This window comes from Sinocyclocheilus rhinocerous, unplaced genomic scaffold, assembly GCF_001515625.1.
Source record: "Sinocyclocheilus rhinocerous isolate Xijiao unplaced genomic scaffold, SAMN03320098_v1.1 scaffold217, whole genome shotgun sequence".
NCBI lineage: Eukaryota > Metazoa > Chordata > Actinopteri > Cypriniformes > Cyprinidae > Sinocyclocheilus > Sinocyclocheilus rhinocerous.
Window position 1 is genome coordinate 108442 of NW_015662752.1, and position 25686 is coordinate 134127.

At 38.9% G+C, this 25686-nt stretch overlaps 1 protein-coding gene across 1 annotated transcript in view; it reads right to left on the reverse strand.

Moving 5' to 3' along the window:
- Window positions 1-845: 845 nt before the first annotated feature.
- Window positions 846-25686, reverse strand: part of LOC107728267 (protein Jade-2-like) — a 51523-nt gene continuing 26682 nt past the window's right edge. Inside the window, exons 8-11 of the mRNA XM_016538383.1 lie at window positions 22572-23084; window positions 19798-19915; window positions 8358-8486; window positions 846-3646 (exon numbers count right to left, since the gene is read on the reverse strand). Of these exons, the coding sequence (XP_016393869.1) occupies window positions 2898-3646; window positions 8358-8486; window positions 19798-19915; window positions 22572-23084 (1509 nt within the window). The 3' untranslated portion in view covers window positions 846-2897. The remainder of the gene's footprint in view (window positions 3647-8357; window positions 8487-19797; window positions 19916-22571; window positions 23085-25686) is intronic.

Here is a 25686-nt window from a genome sequence, read left to right on the forward strand (position 1 = left end):
TAAATTTGGGCTGAGCATCATAAGACACCAGAAAACTTGGAATGTAGCGCATGGACTACCTTTTTGTCCGTTTTGGACCCATTTGCTTTCACTGTATGGAAAAGAACAGCAAAACAGGTTTGGAACAACAAGACTGAATACAGAACTGTCTTTGTTTGGGTGAACTAACCCTTCAATCACTGACACGCATCACGTACGCTACATATCAGTTGCTTTTGTCTCAAACGAAACATTTCTGGACAGCTCACGTATGTGATCGCTGATGAGCGTGATGCTCGATTGATGATGCAGTCCAGGAGTGTACAGGTGGATATCAGTGCAGGCTGAGATCTTCAGAAGATCCAGACAAAGTTTACATCCACTTCAGAGCATATGCTGACTTACTTTTCTTTGGCATCATCATACAAAGTAAAAGAAAAGAAACTCAGTGTTTCGTCATTACACTGTGAGAAGATCATCTCAAAACGTGACGTTTTGGCAAAGAAACCTTGTTGTTTGTGAATGTACAGGTTTAAGCTTTTCAGATGATTGCAATCACTTCTTCGCTATAACCCTGAGATAAACACCATGGGCTGATTCATTAGACGTCACAATCAGAGGGAAAACATTAGCAAAGCCTGAGGACACTTTGTAAGTGTGAATCCAATTTGACTGACGGACGCTGGTTCATGAACAGCACTTTGCTAAAGCAGTATTAATGATTTTAGCATTGCTGGGTCGATGCTGTTTTCTAGGCACCTAGAATCTCTACGACCTCGACATCTACAAACAAGCTTGTGGACCAAGCAGGTATTCGTTTCTGATTGCCATCGTTGTATTAAAACAGTTAAACATGCTGATTATTCGTTTGATTTGGGGGCTACAGAAGGCACACTTTAATGAGAACGACAACGGTTCTTTCTGAACAAATGAACTGAAACAAGTGGGAAAGAAAGTGCCAGATATGAAAGTGAATCTCACAAAAAGATTTCTAGAAAAAAATTCTAAAATTCCAGAAAAAATTCTAGACATTATAATTAGTTGTAACTGGAACTATCACAAGTGGTCCAATAAAGTTGCATGACCATTTTTAATGTTCTTTTTTTTTTTTTTTTTGGTGATTATCTCCATCTGTTGGGATTGCAAAACCACCCATTTTTTATTTTTTTTATTTTCTTCGTTTAATCAGGGTGGCTGTCTTTCTGTCATGGCGCACAACGAATTTTGGGTCATACAGATATTTATGGAAACCTCAGTATCTTGGCTCAAGATGATCCTGAAGCTCCTTGAATCAAAAACTGATCTCAAATGCATATTTTAAGATACATGAACATGAGCATTCCTTAGACTTAAAATTTAAGTCCAAATGCAAGCAGCAATTAAGGGGCCAAGCACAACAGAGGCAGAATGAGGAGCAAGCATGGCAGGGAGGATCAGACCAAATGCAACAATGAGTAATTAAAGACATTTTAAGGTGATTTTACACAAACTGGCTGAAAAATCATAAATTCAATCATTACTATTATGATTTAATGGTTTATCAATTTTGATCGATAGGTGGCGCTGTTACCAAATTGATGTGGTGTGGTCAGTGTGAGGTGACAATGACACACATAAATTTGGTGTCAGTATGTCAAAGCTTTGCAGAGATACAGCCTCAGATGCAGTTTGGCATCAAATTCGTTGGTGCGTTAAACGAAAACCATTTTATCTATCGACACGAAATTCATAAATTTTTGCCATTATGGTCTGAGGATGATCTGAGCCAAATTTGGTGAAAATCGGACCAACTGTCTAAGTGAAGTTTGAAAAAGTAAGTTTTCAACATAAATCAAAATGGCAGACAGGAAGTTCAGCCGATTATGGCATAATTGGAATTGATGTTCTCTGCATGATCCAAGGAATCTATCAAGATAAGTCTCATGACAATAGGCAAAATTAATCAAAAGCTATTAACATTATAATGTTTGCCACAAAACGTTTTGAGTACCTTCAGGGAATTGTGTCGAAGACACATACCACGTTTTATAACAATACACCAATGCGTTCGAAAAATATAGCATTTTTTGTCAAAATTCAAAATGGCAGATGCACAAAATTGCCGACGTGGAATATTGGGTACGATATGACTCGTCATGCTGCTCTGAATGTAAAGAGACCAGTCTTGTGATTTTTCAAGATACTGAAAAATCCAAAAAAAAACAAAAAAATGTGTGCGTCATGACACACACAAAGATGACCACAGTGATTAAACGAAGTAAAATAAAAAAGTACAAAACTGGTGTCTTGCGATACCAATAGATAGAGGCAATCACTCAACTTCGGACCACTCGAGATGGATTGACCAAATGTCAAAAATGTGCTCAATTATCACACGGCTCTTAAAACAGGCTTCATGTTCGTGAGATTCACCCATGATGCAAGCTGATCTGGCACGTAAGAATTACACTCAAGTGTCCGTGTGATTCTGGTACGTCTCGTCTCTGTAAAAGCGAATGAGGCGGTGGATACGACAGGTACATGTGTGCTACATTCCCCGACGGCTATTTGTGCTTATTTGTGTCATATTTTCTCTGTACATCATTTTATAGTAGCCGCATCCTCTGGAGACACACGACAGACGTATTCATATAAAACAAACAACCTGAACAGACGTCATAATGCCCACGTCATCGTCCCTGTTCCAGGACAGAGCCTATTGCTTCCCAAGACGACACCTACGACAGTGCTCATTTAGACTTTTTCGTTTTTTCTTGTTTATCAAGCACAAATGGTTATGGTTGCATAAATGTAGGCGACGGACTAACATACTCTGACACATAAAGCGAGAAAAGAACACACGCCTTTACATCTGAAGGTCTAGAAACGGGAGAGAGACTGTGTCTCCTACAGCAACACCGCTGCATCCAAAAATGGTTTTAGGAGGCAAGCACGCTTCTCCGCACTACCTCCTCCTTCCCAGCATGCAGTTGGGGCAAGCGCAGCTTCCGGCTGAAAGAGCGCAATTCACTGTCACTCTGTTCCGCGTCAGAGAAATAGCCATCTGTTTCAGTGTCGTGCGCGGAGATGTTGTTCCCAGTGCTGTTCTGCAGCAAGGCCTGCGTCGTGTTGCTCTTAGAGCGTGACTTGCCCTGTCTAGGTAGACGCAGACGTAAGGCCACCTGCGAGCGCTTGTCGCTCTCCGTATCCCCATTGTCCGCGCCGGCAACCCAAGAGCCATGCTCTTCGGAGATGTGGCACGAGTCCATTTTGGATATGGCTGGCTGCAGAGGGTCCAGCCTGCCTTCGCTGCTGCGGGTGTGATGGTGGTGTGCATGGCGCACTCTTTCTCCTCGTTTGGGAGGTTGGTCCTCAGGACAAACCTTGCCTTTAACTGCGGATCTGATTCTTGGAAGCGAGACGGACTTCCTGCGGCTGCGCGGCGCACCCCTCGGCTTGCGGCCCAGCTGGGGCGTTTTCCAGGTGGACTTGATGGAGTGGTCCATCATGAGGCTGAGCAGGTTCTCCTCGCCCTGCAGGAGCTGGTCTGACAGGAGGCTGGCGGAGGGGTTGCGGCTCTCTCCGGATAGAGACCACTGGCTCAGCATGTTATCTGCCGTGATGTGAACCGACTGAGCCAGCCAGCTGTCAAAAAGCGAGCCGTCCAGCGGGAAGGATTTGGAGAAACCTGTGGAAGAGATATACATTCAGTCCGTGTCCAACCCAGCTACTACCAACCCTAATCAAACACATCTGAACCAGCCAATCAAGGCGTCCAGAGGCCAGCTTTGCAGAGATACAGCCTCAGATGCAGTTTGGCATCAAATTCGTTGGTGCGTTAAACGAAAACCATTTTATCTATCGACACGAAATTCATAAATTTTTGCCATTATGGTCTGAGGATGATCTGAGCCAAATTTGGTGAAAATCGGACCAACTGTCTAAGTGAAGTTTGAAAAAGTAAGTTTTCAACATAAATCAAAATGGCAGACAGGAAGTTCAGCCGATTATGGCATAATTGGAATTGATGTTCTCTGCATGATCCAAGGAATCTATCAAGATAAGTCTCATGACAATAGGCAAAATTAATCAAAAGCTATTAACATTATAATGTTTGCCACAAAACGTTTTGAGTACCTTCAGGGAATTGTGTCGAAGACACATACCACGTTTTATAACAATACACCAATGCGTTCGAAAAATATAGCATTTTTTGTCAAAATTCAAAATGGCAGATGCACAAAATTGCCGACGTGGAATATTGGGTACGATATGACTCGTCATGCTGCTCTGAATGTAAAGAGACCAGTCTTGTGATTTTTCAAGATACTGAAAAATCCAAAAAAAAACAAAAAAATGTGTGCGTCATGACACACACAAAGATGACCACAGTGATTAAACGAAGTAAAATAAAAAAGTACAAAACTGGTGTCTTGCGATACCAATAGATAGAGGCAATCACTCAACTTCGGACCACTCGAGATGGATTGACCAAATGTCAAAAATGTGCTCAATTATCACACGGCTCTTAAAACAGGCTTCATGTTCGTGAGATTCACCCATGATGCAAGCTGATCTGGCACGTAAGAATTACACTCAAGTGTCCGTGTGATTCTGGTACGTCTCGTCTCTGTAAAAGCGAATGAGGCGGTGGATACGACAGGTACATGTGTGCTACATTCCCCGACGGCTATTTGTGCTTATTTGTGTCATATTTTCTCTGTACATCATTTTATAGTAGCCGCATCCTCTGGAGACACACGACAGACGTATTCATATAAAACAAACAACCTGAACAGACGTCATAATGCCCACGTCATCGTCCCTGTTCCAGGACAGAGCCTATTGCTTCCCAAGACGACACCTACGACAGTGCTCATTTAGACTTTTTCGTTTTTTCTTGTTTATCAAGCACAAATGGTTATGGTTGCATAAATGTAGGCGACGGACTAACATACTCTGACACATAAAGCGAGAAAAGAACACACGCCTTTACATCTGAAGGTCTAGAAACGGGAGAGAGACTGTGTCTCCTACAGCAACACCGCTGCATCCAAAAATGGTTTTAGGAGGCAAGCACGCTTCTCCGCACTACCTCCTCCTTCCCAGCATGCAGTTGGGGCAAGCGCAGCTTCCGGCTGAAAGAGCGCAATTCACTGTCACTCTGTTCCGCGTCAGAGAAATAGCCATCTGTTTCAGTGTCGTGCGCGGAGATGTTGTTCCCAGTGCTGTTCTGCAGCAAGGCCTGCGTCGTGTTGCTCTTAGAGCGTGACTTGCCCTGTCTAGGTAGACGCAGACGTAAGGCCACCTGCGAGCGCTTGTTGCTCTCCGTATCCCCATTGTCCGCGCCGGCAACCCAAGAGCCATGCTCTTCGGAGATGTGGCACGAGTCCATTTTGGATATGGCTGGCTGCAGAGGGTCCAGCCTGCCTTCGCTGCTGCGGGTGTGATGGTGGTGTGCATGGCGCACTCTTTCTCCTCGTTTGGGAGGTTGGTCCTCAGGACAAACCTTGCCTTTAACTGCGGATCTGATTCTTGGAAGCGAGACGGACTTCCTGCGGCTGCGCGGCGCACCCCTCGGCTTGCGGCCCAGCTGGGGCGTTTTCCAGGTGGACTTGATGGAGTGGTCCATCATGAGGCTGAGCAGGTTCTCCTCGCCCTGCAGGAGCTGGTCTGACAGGAGGCTGGCGGAGGGGTTGCGGCTCTCTCCGGATAGAGACCACTGGCTCAGCATGTTATCTGCCGTGATGTGAACCGACTGAGCCAGCCAGCTGTCAAAAAGCGAGCCGTCCAGCGGGAAGGATTTGGAGAAACCTGTGGAAGAGATATACATTCAGTCCGTGTCCAACCCAGCTACTACCAACCCTAATCAAACACATCTGAACCAGCCAATCAAGGCGTCCAGAGGCCTGTTGCATGAAGCCGGTTTCGGTTTTCACCCACGCAAGTTTGTGTTTAGTTTGAGCAAACTCTTGAGTTTTCGGGCTCAAGAAGGTGGGTTGGTTTTGAGCGGGTTTCGTCTCCATAGTAACTTGCGCTACACGGCTACCCTGAGAGATCGTAAACTTAAACTGGACCAATCAGCTGTGAGGAAAGTGACATACATCTGATGCAATAAAGCCACTCCCCCTCTATCTCTCACTCCTAATTAAAGCAGCTCACAGTGAAAGAATTTTAAAAAGAAAATTGCCTATCTTTTGCTGCTAATTATTATATTCATATTATATTAATTATGATTATTTATAATTCAAATCATTATTATATGAACTGGCAATTAATATTAAACTGAATTTAAATTAAATATATACACAAATACGTTTTAATATATAAAGCTTTTAAAATGACTAAACTTATGTGTTTTCTTTGGAGCTCTTTGTGAAACTATATAAATTATTAATAGATTAAATTATTAATTTATTATAAATTCAGTTGATTCATTTGCATTTTCTCTCTGCCGCCTTCTCAAAGTTTTGCTGCATCAACAGTGTTTATTCCTGCATTGTAAATGCATTTAAATTCATAATATTTTTAATAACGACATCTCTTAATCTGCAGCAGAGAAGTGAATTGCACCGACTCTCGCGAGTAGTGAATCAAACTGATGCTCAGTGATTGGCTGTTTGCTGCACGCGCTTCAGAGTTAATCACAAACTCTGGATCAAACTCTTGTGTTGACAGAGAATGTTTATATCGAGCTTTGTGAGCCCGCTGAACCTGATCTAAACCAGGCTGGATTTGTTTGGTTTTGTCAACTCTAAACTTACTCTGAAACTCAGAGTTTGTTCAGCTAGCTTCATGCAACAGGCCACAGTAAACGGTATGTAGGACCAGGGTTGGAACTGAAGTCTGCTCCTCGTGTAGATGGTGCACCAATACAAAAAAAGTACTGAGATGGGCGCTGTTGCAGACTTCAGCTTTCTGTGTCATCACCACTCATATGTGACTGCTGTATTATGTCAATTTGACCAGCAAAACATTTTTGAGTTGCTGGAAATACTTGTTAACCTAGGATGTTTTTATTTTTGAAATTGTGTGACTATTTCTCATTTAGATATTTAATGGTTAAAGTCAGGTGCACAGACCCAAAAAAAGAAAAAAGAAAATAAAAAGCGTATTTTAAGTCAGTTTCTCAACTACCCATTGAGGGTATTTACATTCATGCATTTAGCAGTTATTATTCAAAAAATGAATATGAAGAATGAATAAATGTTTATCAGTTTATGCATGTAATTTTTTTTGAATGCTCTGCTGTTTTTAAACTATTTTTAAAAATACTGTTTATAATATTCACATTCTGTGAAAAACTATTAAAAAACACCTGATTTATATATACACTGCTGTTCAAACGTTTGGGATCAGTAAGATTTTAAATGTTTTTTAAAGAAGTCTCTTCTGCTCATCAAGGCTGCATTTATTTGATCTAAAATACAGAAAAATAGTGTATTGTGAACTATTACAATTTAAATAATGGTTTTCTATTTTAATATATTGTAAAATGTCATTTATTTCTGTGATCAAAGCTGTATTTTCAGCATCATTACTCCAGTCTTCAGTGTCACATGATCTTCAGAAATCATTCTAATATGCTGATTTATTATCAATTCTGGAAACAGTTGTGCTGCTTAATATTTTTTGGGAACCTGTGATATTTTTTCAGGATTCTTTGATGAAGAAAAAGTTAAAAAGAACAGCATTTATTATAAATTATCCTTTTCTAACAACACAAGTCTTCATTATCACCTTTTATCAATTTAAAACATCCTTGCTGAATAAAAGTATTAATTTATTTTAAAAAAAAAAAGAAAGAAAGAAAAAAATGCACCGACCCCAAACTTTTGAACAGTATAGTGTAGTATATTGTTAGAAAAGATTTCTATTTTAAATAAATGCTGTTCTTTTTAACTTTTTATTTGGAACATAACAGTCGAACCCAGAGTTTTAACATAATACAACGGCTGAGCGTGTTCATTAGAGCAGAGTGAGTTACTATAACAATATTATTAACATTTTATTATTATACATAACATAATACAAACATATATTACCTTTATAAGTTTAGGGAACATGTATGTGGAATATTTCTACATTTTCCTCCACTTCAAACTCTTTCACCTGCCATGTAGTACATTGACTTGATCATGCAGACGGCATGCAAAGTGCAGCTCAAAATGATTTGTTAAACAAAGTAATCAAATCTGTTGCTCTTCTTTAGAACATAATTAGACTCGTGAGATCCTAAAGTGACAAAAAGGAAGAATCTGAGAACCTCTGCTCTATTGCCGCAAGTCTGAAGCAGTTTGTCTTGCCTAAGAAGTATTTTAAGAACCTGCATTTTAAAGGGTCACTGAATTGTACTGCTGTACAGACGATGAAATCGAACACATCATTCAGTTACTTACCCAGCTGTGTGAATACAGAGCTGTCATCTGATCTCCATTTGTCTTTCTTGTCTGGTCTACTCTTTCTTCTTTCTTTCACTCGTTCCCTGACTCCATTGCGATGAATCTTCTCCCCTCTCCGAGTTTTTTCTATAACGCACAGAATATAAGAGCATGCAAAACACTTAAAACAAGCAATTAAACACCTTACAGCTATCAGCCAAATTTGAATTTTTCACTGAAATATTTCAAATTATATTCAGTGCTTTTCAAAGCTGTCCCGAGACATTATTAGCTGTACTGAGACTCATTAGTGGAGACTCCGAGACTTGACACATGCGATATGTGCAGTGTCTCCAGCACAGCTTTAGGAAGCACGGAGTTTGAGGAAAAGATCAGCGAACACTAGAATTTAAATCAACGGTGCACAAGAGAGTGCAAGACATAAATCTAAACCAAACAGCACCTCGTTTACTGCATTTATTGTTTACTACAAACCTGGATGTTAACAAGTGCATTTCATTTTAAACTTCATTTCAAGTCATCCTTTAAAATTTAGTATTTCATGTCATATTCATTCATTTCAGTCCATTTTAATTGGATTAAAATGGCATCTAATTTTAGTCTACAAAATTGTTAGTTGATGAAACAAACCAAATTTACACCAAATGTTACAACATTTTATGTATCAATTTAAACATCAACATTTGCAGTAACAAAACTCTGATCTCCTGAATTCATGACTATTCTGAAATACAGTTTTCTGGATTCTTTATATTTTAGTTATTCATTTTTCCAATGCATTTTTACAGAAAGAGCACATTCTTAAGTTGTTGCAACTTATATCAGTGAGAAACCTTTAATGTCGACTGACAGTTTTTATTGTCAGGAAATTCAGAATATATTTAGGTATGATTTCCAGTTTTAACAGCCACAATAATTTCAGTTATATGATACTAATGCAGATATTTTTGAGTATTGTTCGCAATATTTCAACATGAGCACTTACTGGACTGAAGTAGCTTTGATTTAATTGATTATCCAGACATTATTTTTCAGAAAAAAAACATATGTTCATCTGGCTTTTGAGGAATGTTTATTTAATCATCTCTCAATCATCATTGTATTGCATTGCATTATGTTTTAGAACTTTGATCAGAAAACCAAGCATATCTTATAAGACATTTATGAGTCACGTTATTGGGAGATATTTATATGATTACATTGCAAGTTATCAGAATTTGATCTTAATTTTTGTTCATATAAATATCAGCAACTGCAAAAAATTGCATGTTTTTGCTCAGTTTGAGTCTTTGAATAAAACTCAGCAGTATCATGATCAAAAAATTGTTTTTTTTATACAACTATTTTGTCTGAAGTTTTCATTTCAAAAATACACTTTTCTAGCTATTATTTCATATGTCAGACATGATCTGGAATCATTATAGCTGAGCTCACTTAAAGCTAATACAGCTCAAAAGCATTTTTTTGATTCTTCACAGTGAAGGCTATTTTTTAATCAAGATCCCAAAAACCCACAAATGAGAAAACGTCACATATCAGGCTGCAATCAGCCACTTAATGTCATGCAAAGCTTCTATACATCACTGTAGTAACTCTCAGTGGTGGATAGTTGCTCGGATGTGATGTCAAGAGGGTTTGGCTGTACGTAATAAGGTCCAGATTAACCTTAAACGGTCTTGTTGAGGGTCGAGGTCTGCGCTGATGAGGCTCGCAGGCCTGGCGGTCGCATGCCAATCTGTGTGTTTTTTTGGAAGTCAGAATAAATATGGGTCTTAACAGCAGATGACAGAAAGCCAGCAAGTAGAGAAAAGTGCAGAGTCAGAGATTCAGGAATAATGAACACTGCAAAGAGGGATCCGACCGAATGCAGCTCCTTCATACAGCACTGTGTGAGAAGCGGGTCAATAGCGACCCTGGAAGCACAAACAAAAACGATAAGGCAGGTCTCATGAATGCAGATCACTCTGTCGTCCCATGACTTTTTTGTTTTAAGCTTTAGAATCTTGTTTATTTTCGCCAAAAGAGCTATTAGGTTTATTTGATAAATTGCAATCCAACATGAACGAACCTAGCATTAAAACCAACTGTATGTCATAATATCAAAATGAACACATTATATCACAATTTAAACCATTTCTCCCGATTCCCTGAATCTTTTCACAATATTAAGTATAGTAGATGGTGAAAGACCTAAATTCTTTGCAATCTTGCATTGAGAAAAGTTTTTTTTTTTTTTTTTGGCACAAAGTGGTTGCAAAGACTGAGACTTTGGTGGATGCTTCTTTTTTTTATGATGATTCTGATCATGATGCCCTAAAGTATTACCAAATGCACCTGCTTATTGTGAAATGTTTCAAAACAGTTTAGCTTACATATTCTATAATCTTTTCACTTTTATTTTGCCTCTATCCCAACTTTTTGAAGTTTTTTTTCTTTTTCTTTTACCAGTTAAATGAAGGTTAAAGGTGGGGTAAGCGATTTTTCAAAAATGCTTTAGAAAACTGATTCGGGCCGACTAGCAAAACAAACTTGTAGCCAATCAGCAGTAAGGGGCGTGTCTACTCATGATGTGGAGGAGAGAGAGTTCAGTGCACAGGACGGACATTAGCGAGCCGAGCGACAGAAAGATAGAGATGGCGGATAAAAAACAAAAGAGGAAAACATCTGCGGAACAAAAGAAGGCTTAAGGCAATAAGGCAAGAAGTAGGACCCGTGTAAATATCGGATCAGCTTTCCAGCGCTGGAGAGAACTCAAGGAGCGGAAGGCCTGCGATCGGACGCCGAGGTTGCTTTGTTTCTTCTCGATAGGTGAGTAACACTGTGTCTGCGCCGCAACAGCTAAAGTCTGTCTAGTACACTGGACGCGACAAAGCGACCGTTGAAAATAATTTTAAATTTGTGTCAATACGTCATAAATAGAATGCAGCAGCAGTTTTCTGTCGGGGATTTGTCGTGTCGTGCCGCATCCAGTGTAGACAATAGATATGTATATATATCTATGTTGTAGACAGCATCACTGATTATAATGAGTTCTATAGTATTTTGTCGCGCCGCTAGTGTCCGGTGTAGACACAGTGTAACATTGGTTTTGCTTTGTTTCACAGAACTAATCGTTGCCTGGGTTGCGTACGTATGTGTGGGGCGGAGCTATCAAAATAGGGGCGAGACCCTTTTGGGGTAGGGGCGTGTTTGTTTTGGTGATTTCAAATGTCAACATTGGCTACCAGAAATCGCTTACCCCACCTTTAAAGAGAATTAACAAACCACAGATTCTTGTTTTTATTGCAATTTACAAAATCTTCCAAGTCTTTTGGAAATGGGGCTGTATTATACACAGTCTCATCTACGCAGGTTTGAGCTGTTTTGTCGAACTGTACAATAGTTTCACAGGATTTGTACCGGAGCTCTTCACCGCACAAGTGCAACGCCGTATCACGTGAGCTACTGAGCAAACCTACTGCGTTAGAAAACCCATACATATGTGACTCTAACGTTCAAAAGTATCAGTTTTCAAATCTCACAGCATGTTAACATCGTTTTGAAGTCATAACATAATATTGTGCAAAGAATTGTGCGAAAATTAGGCTCTTAATGGAAACTCTGGTCCTGTAAATCATGATTTGTGTGAAAAAGAATAAAACTGAGTTTTACTGCCTCTAGTGTTCATTTCAACTGGATACTGCAGCAATCCGTACGTATAGGTACTTTTTTTGAGTTTTGCAGAAATGTAGGTAGAGGTACGTATTTCCGTTGAGCCTGAGTAGGTTGCAAACATATGCCTACAATATCAATTGGACAAACCAACAACAATGGCCACAAGCAGCCGATCAAATTTCAATAGCTACTAACTTAAACTGTCAATCATTATGTAATTTGGCTGATGTGCACAGGGTATGGATCAAATGTGAGAATCGGCCAAAAGGTGCCGCTAAAATAAGTTGGGCCAATATATATTTGGAAGTGGCCCATTTATTGGCCTGTATATTGTGAAATCAATACCCTTAATGTACATGTGCTGTGTCTGAAATTGCCCCCTATATCCTGAGTGGACAGCCATTTGGAGTGGTGTCCAAAACCATAGTCACCATTATTGAGTGCACTCATTTAATCCCATAATGCACCGCAATAGCAGAGTGTGCTAAAAACGTTGTGCATGTCAGCATCTTCTGTTTGTTTCAGTTCAGCAGTTTTGGTCATTTTCTCCCATGATCCCTATAATAATAATAATAATAATAATGCTTGGACATCAACAATGAATGTTTGTGGCTATATTTTATTTTTAATTTTATAAATTTTCCCGGTTTAAACAAACACAAATCTAACATCATATCAAACATCATAGACAAAGTATAGAAAATGAAACTGATCAAATATGTAGTTTGAGCACCTTCTTTCACTGACCAGTTGTTTAAAATAGAAAAATAATAATTTTTGAAGGGTCCCCAGATAGCAAGCAACTATTGAAACAATGTTAAGTCAATGTTGATGCGTCAACACTAACTGCATTGAATTAATGCTACAAAGTGGTGTTGGTTCAATATCACTTTTGCATCCGCAATTAATATTGAAACAATGTTGAATTTTCAAAAAAACAATGGCAATGTCACTGAATCAAAGTTACACTATGATGTTGATTCTACATCACTGTTGAATCCAGTGGTGGACAGTCACGAAGTACAGTAGTCAACATTTGAAGTGGATCAAAAAAATTCATCAAAGTTGTCCTAAGACAAGAACGGGTATTGTTTGATTTTAGGACAACTTTGATGAAAGGTTTTGATCCACTTCAAATGTTGACTACTGTATTTTTACTTTATTACTGTACTTAAGTACATTTTTCAAGTAACTGTACTTTATCAGAGTAATTTTATTTTGAGAAAATTTTACTTTTCAGAATCAGAATCAGAATCAGAATGAGCTTTATTGCCAGGTATGTTTACACATACCTGGTGAAACTGATTGCAGGGATATAACTAAAGACAGGACAAACTAACAAAAACATAAAAACAACTGCGGAGCACGCCACGGAGGCAGCCATCAGCGTCGGCGCCATCTTACTAAAAGCAAGTACTTTTACTTCACTTTATTCCAAAGCATAACGGCTCCAGACTGCAACCATTTTTTCTGCAGTGCAACAACATTTTGCGAGCGGTCGCTGCGAGATCTAATGAGAAACATTCAAATTCTACACAGAATTCTCTGTTATAAACAGATCAAACAGCGCTGACGCAGAAAACCAGAAGTAGTTACGCTAACTATAACCATGGTGTTGGGGCAGAAATAGTCGAATGTTATTACATTATTCATTTCAGGGTTTGTATAACCTTTTGAGAGTAATTCAAGCACTTTTCAATGCCTTTCAAGTATTTCACACAAATATTTCCAGCACTTTAAAGCTCTAAAAATATCCAATTTAAATTATATTGACAAAATATACTTTGTTGTAAGCAAAGCACTTATTGGCTTATTAGACATTAATTTCCATTTTCTTGCTTTATATTTTGATATTATAAAATCACTATTATAAAATATCAAATCATCAAATCTTGTCAAAGTTTTGAACTTTTTTGTGTATGAAGTAAAAACAGTCACAAAGTGCCTTGAAAAACAAACTTTTCTTCAATTTCCGACACAAAGCAAGTAAAGAGCGCTTCTTTTATAATCACTGAAGTTGTCGATCAGTTCAGTATAACACTATAGAACAATAATGGTACATTAAATAAGAGTAGAATATATACATTTTTCATATGAAATTAGATTTTGCACGTTACTATTGTTAATAAAAGTACATTTTGTATGCTTCTCAACTCTAGCTCTGTGCTTTACTGTCAAATGTGCATTACCAAGAAATAAACGTGTAATATTATTAGTAACTGCACTTGTTAATGCAAAACAATAGTAATTTTATGATAAAGTTATTTTAATTTTTAACACCCCCACACACCACCCCACCAGTGCTACCAAATCTGCTTCTGGCGCCACCATCTGTAGAACTTAGTGGAGCTGGTGCTACTGCTCTCAGATGTCAGTCTGGAGCCCTGCATAATATCCTACTTTTTACTCCACTACACTTCTTAAAACATGTCATTCCTCGTTTAATGCTGAGGAGGACACTAGCTTACAAGCCTACAAAGGACTTGACTAGCAAGGACGCTCTGTAGGATGAAACCTTGCATTTGAGAAACACCCAACAACTTGCTGATTCAAATGAGAGCGAGCCTCTGTTTACAATTCAGTGAATTCACAAGTCTGACTCAAAATGAGCCAAGAACGGGAGATCCTCGGAGCTTGAGTGCTTCTGTACTCTGTAGAAAAAGATGGATTTTCACATGTCTACTTCAAATTTCTTTTGAGAGAAGTATTATTTTTGTGGAGTGGTCATTATTTAGCGCTATAAACACATGTAATGTCGGTTTCATTCATACTGGAAGCCAGAGGGCGCCCTTGCGCAGAAACTCCACATATGCATCACAGAAGTAATAGAACTCATGACGCTCTAGGATAAAGGTATCCAGCGACAGCTGTAGCTGAATTAAAAGTAGAAACGTTTTGAATGAGGAAACATGAAGACAATAAATACTCATCTACGACAATATATGGTTTATCGGTGTTCTTCAAGCCATCTCGGGTATTTTCATAATAATAATCCATTGCTAATAGACTTTTTAAAGTTAGAATATATTTTCTGCCTCATTCTGTGATAAGAAGCCATATCAGATCAAAATAGGAACTTATTTCAAACATTCGACTGATGCAAAAACATGTTCCCTTTCGAACGGTCTCTCCCGTTGCATTGCACGCCTATGAGGAACTTCTGTTTACTCTGATATTGAAGACTGATTTGTTCACGTTCGTGTAGTTGCACGAACAAATGGCACTTCAGCCGCCAAACGGGGTGGAGCAGACTGCTATACAAGTCTGCTCAGAGCGCCATTCGTCAGAATTTTTCTCCTTCAGCACGAAGATCATCTCCTTGCTAGACTTTGAAGCAAGAAGCTCTAAGCCTGCTACTCGCTGGGGAAGAGCCCCGGCAGCGGGAAGATGCTGGAGTCACGGGGCTGAGCAACCGGGCTTGAGTGATGTCACGCCAGCACAGGTTCACTCTCCCGCAGCACTTCAATCCGCTTGCGTGTTTTACACATGAAGATCAAGCCCCCCCCCAACTGCAACGAGCAATCAGATTTTTTTAGGTGGATCAGATCTCGGCTTAGAAATGTCGGCTCCGGAAGAGCCTGCCCGCAGCCGCTTATGGCGCTTTTCCACTGCGTGGTACGACTCGGCTCGGTACGGCTCAGTACGGCACGGCACGGTTTGCGTTTCCACTGCAGTTCAGTACCGCTTTAGAGTGGGCGGGATTATTCACATGTTGTTATAGTTGCGCCGCCTCTACTACCACGACTCCTAAAAAAAACTTTTTCATTCCGCGTCGCCCCATCAAGCTCTCGCTGGATCCACTCCTCTGCTATCAACGAGAGGAACGTCTGTTCTTCCGCAACAGACAACAAAACTTTTTGGTTGTTAAAAAAAAAGGTGCGCTCGTTCAAAACAGTTGCGTTCGATCCTTCGCTGGCTGTGCTGATTTAAATCTAGCGGTTCTGTTGTGTTTGTGTCGCAAGTTCAGTGACGCAGGTAGTGACGATTCTCTCCGGCCAATCCGTGATCAGCAGAGTTTACACGTCACGTTTTGGTAACGGTACGGTTCACTTGGAACCCCAACCGAAGTGGTACTAAAAAAAGTACCAGGTACTGTACCCAGTGGAAAACCCCCCAAAAGTGAACCATACCGAGCCGTACCGTGACGTACCATGCAGTGGAAAAGCGCCATTAGAAGAACGATACCCACTGGGCCGTTGTCAACGAACCTCCCGCCAGAGACCGGCCCTGTTTTTTCCAGAAGTTCACGATAAACTTACCATTGCGTGGCGCTCCCCCTACTCGGCACACGTCGACTCTCCTAATTCTGCTGCCCTTACCTTCGTTGATGGCACTGAAAAAAAGGTATATGGCAAGCTCCCCCCTCTGGAGGAGGTGGTCACTGCACATCTCTTCCTGACTTACGGCCCGTCACTTAAGACCATTCACCTTTTGGCTTTAACTTCGGTCAAGCGAGTGGGTGACCAGCAAGCACTGTCAGTCAGTGCTTCATGCCTTGAGTTTGGGCCTAATGACTGTAGAGTCGTCCTCAAACCAAGACACGACTATGTGCCTAAAGTGCTCTCCACTCTGTTCAGAGCACAAGTCATTACCCTTCTAGCTCTTCCAAATTCAGAGGATGAGCAGGGTCCCAATCCACTCTGCCCGGTTCCGGCACTCAGAGCAGCTCTTTGTATGCTTTGGAGGCCACTCTAAAGGGCTGCCAGTCAGAGACTGTCTCACTGGATAGTTGATGCTATAGCCCTGGCTTATGCCTCAGCGGGCCTGCAGTGTTTTATCGGCGTGAGGGCCCACTCCACCAGAGGAATGGCCTCCTCCTGGGCTTGGTCCAGCAGAGTTTCAATTGGTGATATATGTGTGGCAGCTGGCTGGTCTTCGCCATCTACCAGATTTTATAACCTAGACGTACCTGCCCTTCAGGCACGGATTTTGTCTGCTTAATTTACCTAATCCCCTAGATTAGTGGAGAAGGTCTTGTTATGTAGACCCCAGCATGTTGGCTTGGATCTCATATTTGACTCATGCTTTTTAGGAGCCCTCATTATGGGCGCTCCGGGCTGGGCTCGCAGAGCGGCTTCGTTCTGCACTTGCTTATAGCATGGCGCTATTGGATGTGTTCCCCATAAGCGTACAACGCAAAAGGAGAGACGGTTCGAAAGGGAATGCTCCGGTTACTATCAAAACTTCGGTTCCCTGAGATGCACGTTGTAAGTAGGGAGGCGTTTGCTCATATCAGTGCGTAGACTCATGGTACACACAAACAGAGGCACAAAACATGAGAGAAATAAAACGCAAGGAAATTATTTAAACAAAACCGCAAAAGAAAAAAAAACCGCAATTTGTGTACTGAACCATGGATGTCATACCGAACGGTTCAATATTATACTGTGAATTGTGGCATCCCTAAAAATATAAATACACACACACACATATATATATATATAAAACATTTTTTTTCACTTGTTTGCACACATGAAGTATCAGTAACCTGATATTTTAATATATTTAATAGGTAGGCCAGGTATATTGAGCAGTAGGATTATATAAAATATATAATAGAAAATTAATTAAAAAGTATATAAAATTACAAAATAAACATTCATCGATCAGTACTTCCAATACTTAAGTATATTAAAAATCAATTTTGTACTTTTACTAGAGTAAAATCGAAAAGGAGTACTTTACTGAAGTAATATTTTATTAGGGTTATCTGTACTTTTACTCAAGTACTTGATTTGTGTACTTCATTCACCACTGGTTGAATCAATATGGAAATTAACCAAAAAAAATAAATCATTGGTAATATTTTTGGATCAATATTATAATATGATGTTGATTCTAAACCACTTGTTTATTTTTTTTATTGAAAATATTACTGAAATGTCAACATAAAACAATGTTGCCATCTGATGTACCATGTTAACATTGTTACCAACAACATTAAGCTGGTGCATAAATTTCTGACCATTTCAAAGTTTGGGGAAACCCTTTTAAAATCAAAATGACACCTTTCCAGCCATTTAGTCACTTTATTTATTTTTAAACAGTTTAACACAATCAATGACAAAAAGATCAATCTTTAAAAATAAAAGTGGGACAAAAAGGACAAAAGGACTACAACCTTTAAGATAATTATTTTGAGGAGTCAGACTACAAGTGGTCCAATGGTTGAAGTTTTAAAAAGCTGGCTTACATCAGACTGCTGCCTCTTTTCCTTTGGGTTGAAATCTGAAAAAGAAAGCATGATGTCACCTAAGAGCAAGTCAATTCATTTGTCAAAAATACAGTCACATTCAGAAATGTTAATATGTTAAACAATATGATTCACTTTTTAAATTGCTCAACACAAAAACATACTAACTATGATTATAGTATCACTAAATCTCAAAGTCTCAAATCTATGAGCACTTCAATATCAATACAGTCTCTACAATTAACATAATAGAATCACAGTTGCAGGGGTGAGTTTATCTCCAGCCCTAATTAAACACACCTGAAACAGCTAATTAAGGTCTTTAGGATCACTGAAAACTTCCAGGCAGGTGTGTTGGATATGTAAACTCTAACCTCTGCATGAAGGTGGCCATCTCTTGAGTTATGATCATTACTCACAGGATGTGAACATTAGTCTATAAATAAAATAATAAGCTGCAGATTCACCTTATGTAGACTTAATCTCCTTAAATATCACAAAATAGCCTTGTCTGTCAATTTCTCATAAACACAAGGTGTATAAACACATAAACACATCGTTTTTGCGATGGTGTTTAAGCAGGAACAGGCTAAACTGAATAGAGATCGGTTACATTCATCACATTTAATAATGATTGAGGAATATGAATGATTACCTGATAAAGCAGTAATCGGGGAGCAGGACATAAAGCACAGGATAGCATCAAATCCCAGGTCAGGTGATCATGCTGTCAACTACAACTCAACGTATAATTAGTGTCACCATTATGAGGAGGGTGCTTCTCATTTCTTGGATTCTCCATCCTCATCTGCCTTTACTTCTACTAAAGGAAAGAACGCAAGCTGCTCTGCAAGCATTGAGTATAGACAGGGATGCACAAACGTTCTTCAGTCTTGTTCTCATGAGAGCACCTGGAAGTTTGGTTTGGTGCTCACACTGTACAAAGTGTGACCCATTAAATAGAACTATAAAAAATAAATTAGTAATAGTAATAATAATATTGTTGCACTTTAGTTAGTTTTTAAAAATAAAATAAACAAAAGAATAAAGTGCAATAATACTATTATATTTGAAAATAAAAAGTGAGTGAAAAAATAAAAATAATAGTACATATAAATAAAAATAAAAATACAATTATTTCATAGTACACTTAAAAATACAATGCTAACATTTATATTTTTTTCCTTTTTTATATGAATTTTCATCACTTTCAAAGCTAAAGTTATCAAGCTTTTATTTTGGTGGGTTGCCAGCAAGTAAGCATATGCACTGTTGGAAGCGCGTCAGTGAATGAAGTGTCACAGTTTTGCGTTTGCTCTGAAACTTCCAGTGTGTAGCCTAGATTTATGCTTTCAGTTGGAATGGAAATCTTATACAGTATTACAGATACTCGATCTAAAATGGTGATTGTACATTAACAGCTGTCAACCATGTTTGTACGCAAATGAGTGGTCTGAACTTATTTACCCAGCACATTTTTTATTTTGCTCGTGCATTGCCAAGCTTTGCTCTTGTACCATGAGTAAAAACTGGCACTGATCAAAATGGCAAAAGAAAAACACAAGAGACTGTTGCAGAGAGTTTTCATACCTCCAACTAGGTCCTTCTCTAAGAGCTGAATCTGCAAGGTAAAGATCTTCTCCTGCAGGCTGCATAAAGAGTGTTTGATCTTCTCTCTGCGTGTGACCATGTAGCACAAGTTTCTGACCTGAAAGAAAACATTTAAATTACGAACTGAAATCGCTATGGTTAAGTGTTAGCATGTTTCTGTGTAGGGCTATGCTGTAAAACCATACCAACCGTTCCATATGACTTAGTTTGTTACTGTGGAATATATTCATTGATCTTGATTCAATATAATACACAGAATTATGCCCATTCATAAGAGAAAATTATTCAACTATTATGTATTTGACTGTGTATGTAACATTACATACAACGCATTTTAGTACCAGATTAAAGTCGACCTGAAATCAAAATTGACTAATTACTTTCTCAATCTACATACCAGGGGCCTCATATACAATGACTTGCCTACAATGACCCCAAATACAATCATCATTTCCTACATGTTTCTACAAATAATTTATAATTTGTCATGCATCACGCTTTATAAATCTTAGATCACATGCACATGAGTGAGAGCAACTACACCCACAGATGCCTTTATACGGTATGACAGAATGCAATTGCCTTTCTATTTACAGTACTTAGCAACCAACCTAGCTACGCATCTAACCATTTAGTCTCCAGTGCAGCAACCTGTTGTCAGGTTCTCAGAGGATGGAAAAAGAGTTGGATGGAATGGATGATTGGATGGACTGAATGATTGGATGGATGGACAGACAGAATAGTTGGATGGATGAATGTTGGGATGAAATGGATGGATGGAATGGTTGGATGGATAGACGGACAGAATGGTCGGATGGGATAGTTGAAAAGAATGGATGAATGGTTGGATAGAATGGATGGAATATATGGTTGAATGAAATGGTTGAAAGGAATGGATGGATGGCTGGAGGGACAGACAGAATGACTGAAATGGATGGATGGAATGGTTGGTTGGATGGATGAATGAATGAATAAGTGGATGGATGATGGATGGATGGATGGAATGGTTGGTTGGATGGATGGACGGACAGAATGGTCGGATGGGATAGTTGAAAAGAATGGATGAATGGTTGGATAGAATGGATGGAATATATGGTTGAATGAAATGGTTGAAAGGAATGGATGGATGGCTGGAGGGACAGACAGAATGACTGAAATGGATGGATGGAATGGTTGGCTGGATGGATGAATGAATGAGTAAGTGGATGGATGATGGATGGATGGATGGAATGGTTGGTTGGATGGATGGACGGACAGAATGGTCCAATGGGATGGTTGAAAACAATTGATGAACAGAATTGTTGGATAGAATGGATGGAATATGGATGGATGGATGGACAGACAAAATAGTTGGATGGATGAACGGTTGGATGAAATGGATGGATGTAATGGTTGGATGGATGGATGGATGAATGATAGATGAATGGATGGATGGACGGACAGAATAGTTGAATAAAATGGATGGAATATATGGATGGATGGTTGGATGGGATGGTGGAACGGAATGGATGGATGGATGGAGGGATTGACAGAATGATTGGATGGATGGATAGATGGATGGATAGTTCTTTGACATAACAGCTCAAGATGATCATCAGTGAAATATTAAGACCATGTATTTCTGTGGTGTCATCAGTCAATCAGCTGCTTTTCCATTTTATCATAACTTTTACAAAACTTTGTTTACATAGAAGCTTTACATAAGCCAGGGATGATGGGAAATGTGGTTCTGTTGCACAATCCTGTCATAACCCATAAACTCATGTAAACAGCAAACAGTAGGATATAACAGTACAAAAGTCCTCCTGGGATAAAGGGCCCTTTTGATTTTCTCTTCTCAGAAAAACACTAAATAGCAACAAAGCTCATCACAGCTACTTTTCTTTTTACTTTACAAAGAAGTAATTTTCCTTATCCATGACCTGACTGCATGTAACAGCGAAAGATCACACTTAAAGGAGTTAGGACTGTATCAATAGTGTCAAACGCAAATTTCCGTCCACAATCAAATATGCATATACATTTGTTTGTTCACAGTTTGAATGATTTCCGTTCATTTATTTTCAAGATCTGAGATAAATTATCCACTGTCTCGTTTTTCATTATGGCTATTAAAGTCATGCGCAACAATATTTAAACTAAACTTAAACCTTTATGACATTACAAAGCACATAATCAATAGCTGAGACCATCACTGTCACTGGACACCCAATTTTTGTGATGTCGCATCAATAGAAATTGTTTCAAAAGTAGAGTCCCCTGTCGGTTGTCACTTATCTACGTCGTGGCAAGTTAGAACAAAAACTCTTTGCATAATTTCGTGGTCCATTGTCTATGGTCAATAGTGTAGTAATGTATAAAGCTCAAACAAAAGTAACTTTTAAAACAAGTAGCTTTTTGTTTGTCAGCATGGCGAACTTGTGTGACCAACTTGAACCCATTACGAAATCTGCATGGATCGCATGGTTTCCTTTTGAAATGACTGGATTTCGCCCTTGAAAATTCACTGAACATTGGTAAATCTGACCACACCTCAATATGGAAATGATACCTTTTATCGTGGCATCACAGCAAGTCTGGTTAAGACACAGTGCAAGTGATGTCAGAATTTTGTCAACATTATTTAAGACTCGCTCTGTGGCTCTGGCAGGAATACCGGTTTGCCTAAATAACGTTCAGGAAACCTGTTTGAAACATTCATTATTGAGAGCTTGACAGATGAGAACATGTGAGAAAAGGGCAGCTATACTCACCCTCTCGAGATCCTGACGCAAATGAGTGAAGAGCTTCAGACGGCGATACAAAACGTCCTGCTCCTGCTGGGCGAGATTGTCCACCTCGTCCCTCTTGCGGGCCACCAGCGGCTGGTTGAAGTTGGCCTTTCGTCGCAGTTTCCAGTACTGGAAGAGGAAGTCCACATGAACATCGGGCAGGGAAAGGCTTTCTGCAACATCCTTGGGGTCCACTAATCTGTAAAACTCATCTTCAAGCTCTTGCAGCTTCTGCTTGCGTTGGCTGGCTTTCTCGCGTTCTGCTTGTTCCTGCTTCGAACGATCCGAATGCATCACTGACAGATCGGAACCAGCGAGCCGCAGTTCGGGCCTGTCCGCATTCCCGCCGCTGCTCGAGCGTGAGATGCTACTGTGCTCTAGACAGTATGATTTGAAACGCACCTCGTCGTTCTCTGCCAGAGTGGTGCGCATCTCTAGTCCGTGGTCGAACGCACAGGTCACGTGGAAGGCCACGATGCAGGATGGCATGGAGCACTGTGTGAGCAGAACAACATGTTCAGAGCGCTAGAATGGCTCACATTCTGTGCTGGGTAGTAACTGATTACATGTAATCTGGATTCCAGAAATTAAGTACTTGTAGTTAGATTATATTACATTTTAAAATAATTGTAATCAGACTAGGGTTACTTTTGTATTGGTTACATGATTGCATATTATTCACACAATAGCAATACATTTTGCATAATTTATTGATTCTCCCTAATTCTTCTTTATCATCTTTTATATTTTCCTTTTCTAAAATAGCCTTCCAATCTTCCAGTTTTGTGGACATTCACACAAAGACCAGTCACTAGTCACAGCATTTGACCACCGGATTTACAAAAATCATTCTAGTTTTAAAAAGTGTTTTCTCGACTTTTTAACATAAACACATGAATTTGTATTTGAATTATCACTCAGTGGGTTACTTAACCATATATTGGTTAACCATGTGTAAACAGAATTATTTTAAAATGATTTAATTTTACATTTTTACTATGCAATTAAATATTAGCATTTCATTAAATTCACAAATCCCCTGCAATTCCTTCACAAACCCCAGTTTGGGAAACCTTGATGTAATGTATTGTTTAATGCACTTCATGTTTTTAATAACGACGAATGGAATATATTTTCTCTCTCTTTGTATTGTTATACCAATATGGTACAAGATTATCTTATTTAAATCAATGTGATAAATGAGTTCTGTCAAAAGTAATCTAAAAGTAGTCTGATTGGGTTACCTAAAATGTGTAGTTTAACAGATTACGTTACTAACTACAATTTTTGTCATGTAATTTGGAATCAGTAACGGACTACAATTTGTAAGTAATCTACCCAGCACTGGTCATCACTTACTCACCCTCATGTCCTTCCAAAATGATACACAAAATGAAAAATTGAGGAATTGCATTGTTAGCTCTTTTCCACACAGTAACAACAAACAGGGATTGAAGCTTTTGAGCATCAAAAAGGACGCAAAATCTCCATACAAATATCATAATAGCACAACTTGCTATACTGCAATACTCTTCCCTAAGACTTATCAAGACACAACCAATTTTTCGTTATTCATGAGAAAATTGTGACATCCGTCTTAGCTCTCCAATGTAACATCATCCAAGAATTCGTGATCAGATAAAAGAAGATCCTGTTCATAAATCCAGTCTGAAATTATTTGTTCATGAAGTAAAATGGCACAGCTTTTTAAATATCTGAAAGTACACTCTAAACATCAGTCAGTCAAGCGTTACAATATGATATTATGATAATCAAGCATTTTGACAGGAAAATGCAACAAAGAATATCTTTTACATGTAACGTGTCAATTCTGCATGGTATACAAGTCTATCTCTCTCTCTCTCTCTCTCTCTCTCTTTGCGTGTGAGAAACACAGCACTCTCAGCAAAGCGACGGCGAGTCGTGCGCCTTCACACTAGAGTTTGTGCATCCATTGAGATTAACTGAAACAGCACAGATCGGAGAGCGAAACTCTCAAGCACTCAGTCAGAGTGTTCAGTCCCAGATAGCATGCGGATGTGGGCCACTTAAGGCAATGATATGGCACTGCTGGCCTTCTTAGCTCTCCAATGTAACATCATCCAAGAATTCGTGATCAGATAAAAGAAGATCCTGTTCATAAATCCAGTCTGAAATTATTTGTTCATGAATCTCTAGTTCAGCTCACTAACTAAATCTTTTGCTGATTTTCAGTCAATAATAAAAGCCATTACGTCTCTTTGTATAGACTGCTTCTATGACACTTTTATGGTGCTCTTGTGCCCTTTTTCAAGCTTGAAAGCATCAGTTGCCATTCATTGTAACTGCATGGAAAGGAGCGTTCCTCAAAATCTTCACAATTTATTATATTGTGTTCCAAAAATAAATAAATAAATACTAGTCTGGAACAACATGAGGACGAATAAGATGAATTAGCCAGTATTTGCATTTCTGCATTCTTTATTTCTTTACTAGCTCTTTATATAATCTTGGATATGTAAGTATGTGTAACTATACCCACATACGTACAGTATACTCATGATGTGTACCACACAACTTATTGCAACTACTTGATTGCTTGTATCTCTATTATTAATGTAAACTATATTATGGCACAGCTCTAATCTGCTATATGTAACTAAAAAGCATTAAGCAACCCTCTAAATTTTTTTACCCAAGTAAATATAAATATAAATATATATATATACAGTATATATAAATATATATATATATATATATATATATATATATAAACTTATGACTTATAACTTCATTTTCAAAAACATATTGAGCTGTTGATATTGCTATTGATATATGTCATCTATGGTGACCAGGAGGGGCCATGTTCGGTTCATCCTTATGTCGTAGCCATGCGATGTTAAGTCGTGGCCTCAAGATGCTATGTTGAGGGAACGACATCCATTTTTAGTGGCCACGACTTTTTATGTTGAGGAAACAAGTTTAATGCGTAAACAAACCCGCGTGACCATAAAACTTGGATTATTAGAAATGGATAAAACATTTTTTTTTTAATATATATATATTTGTTTAGTATTATTATTATTATTATTATTATTATTATTATTAACTTGTTAGG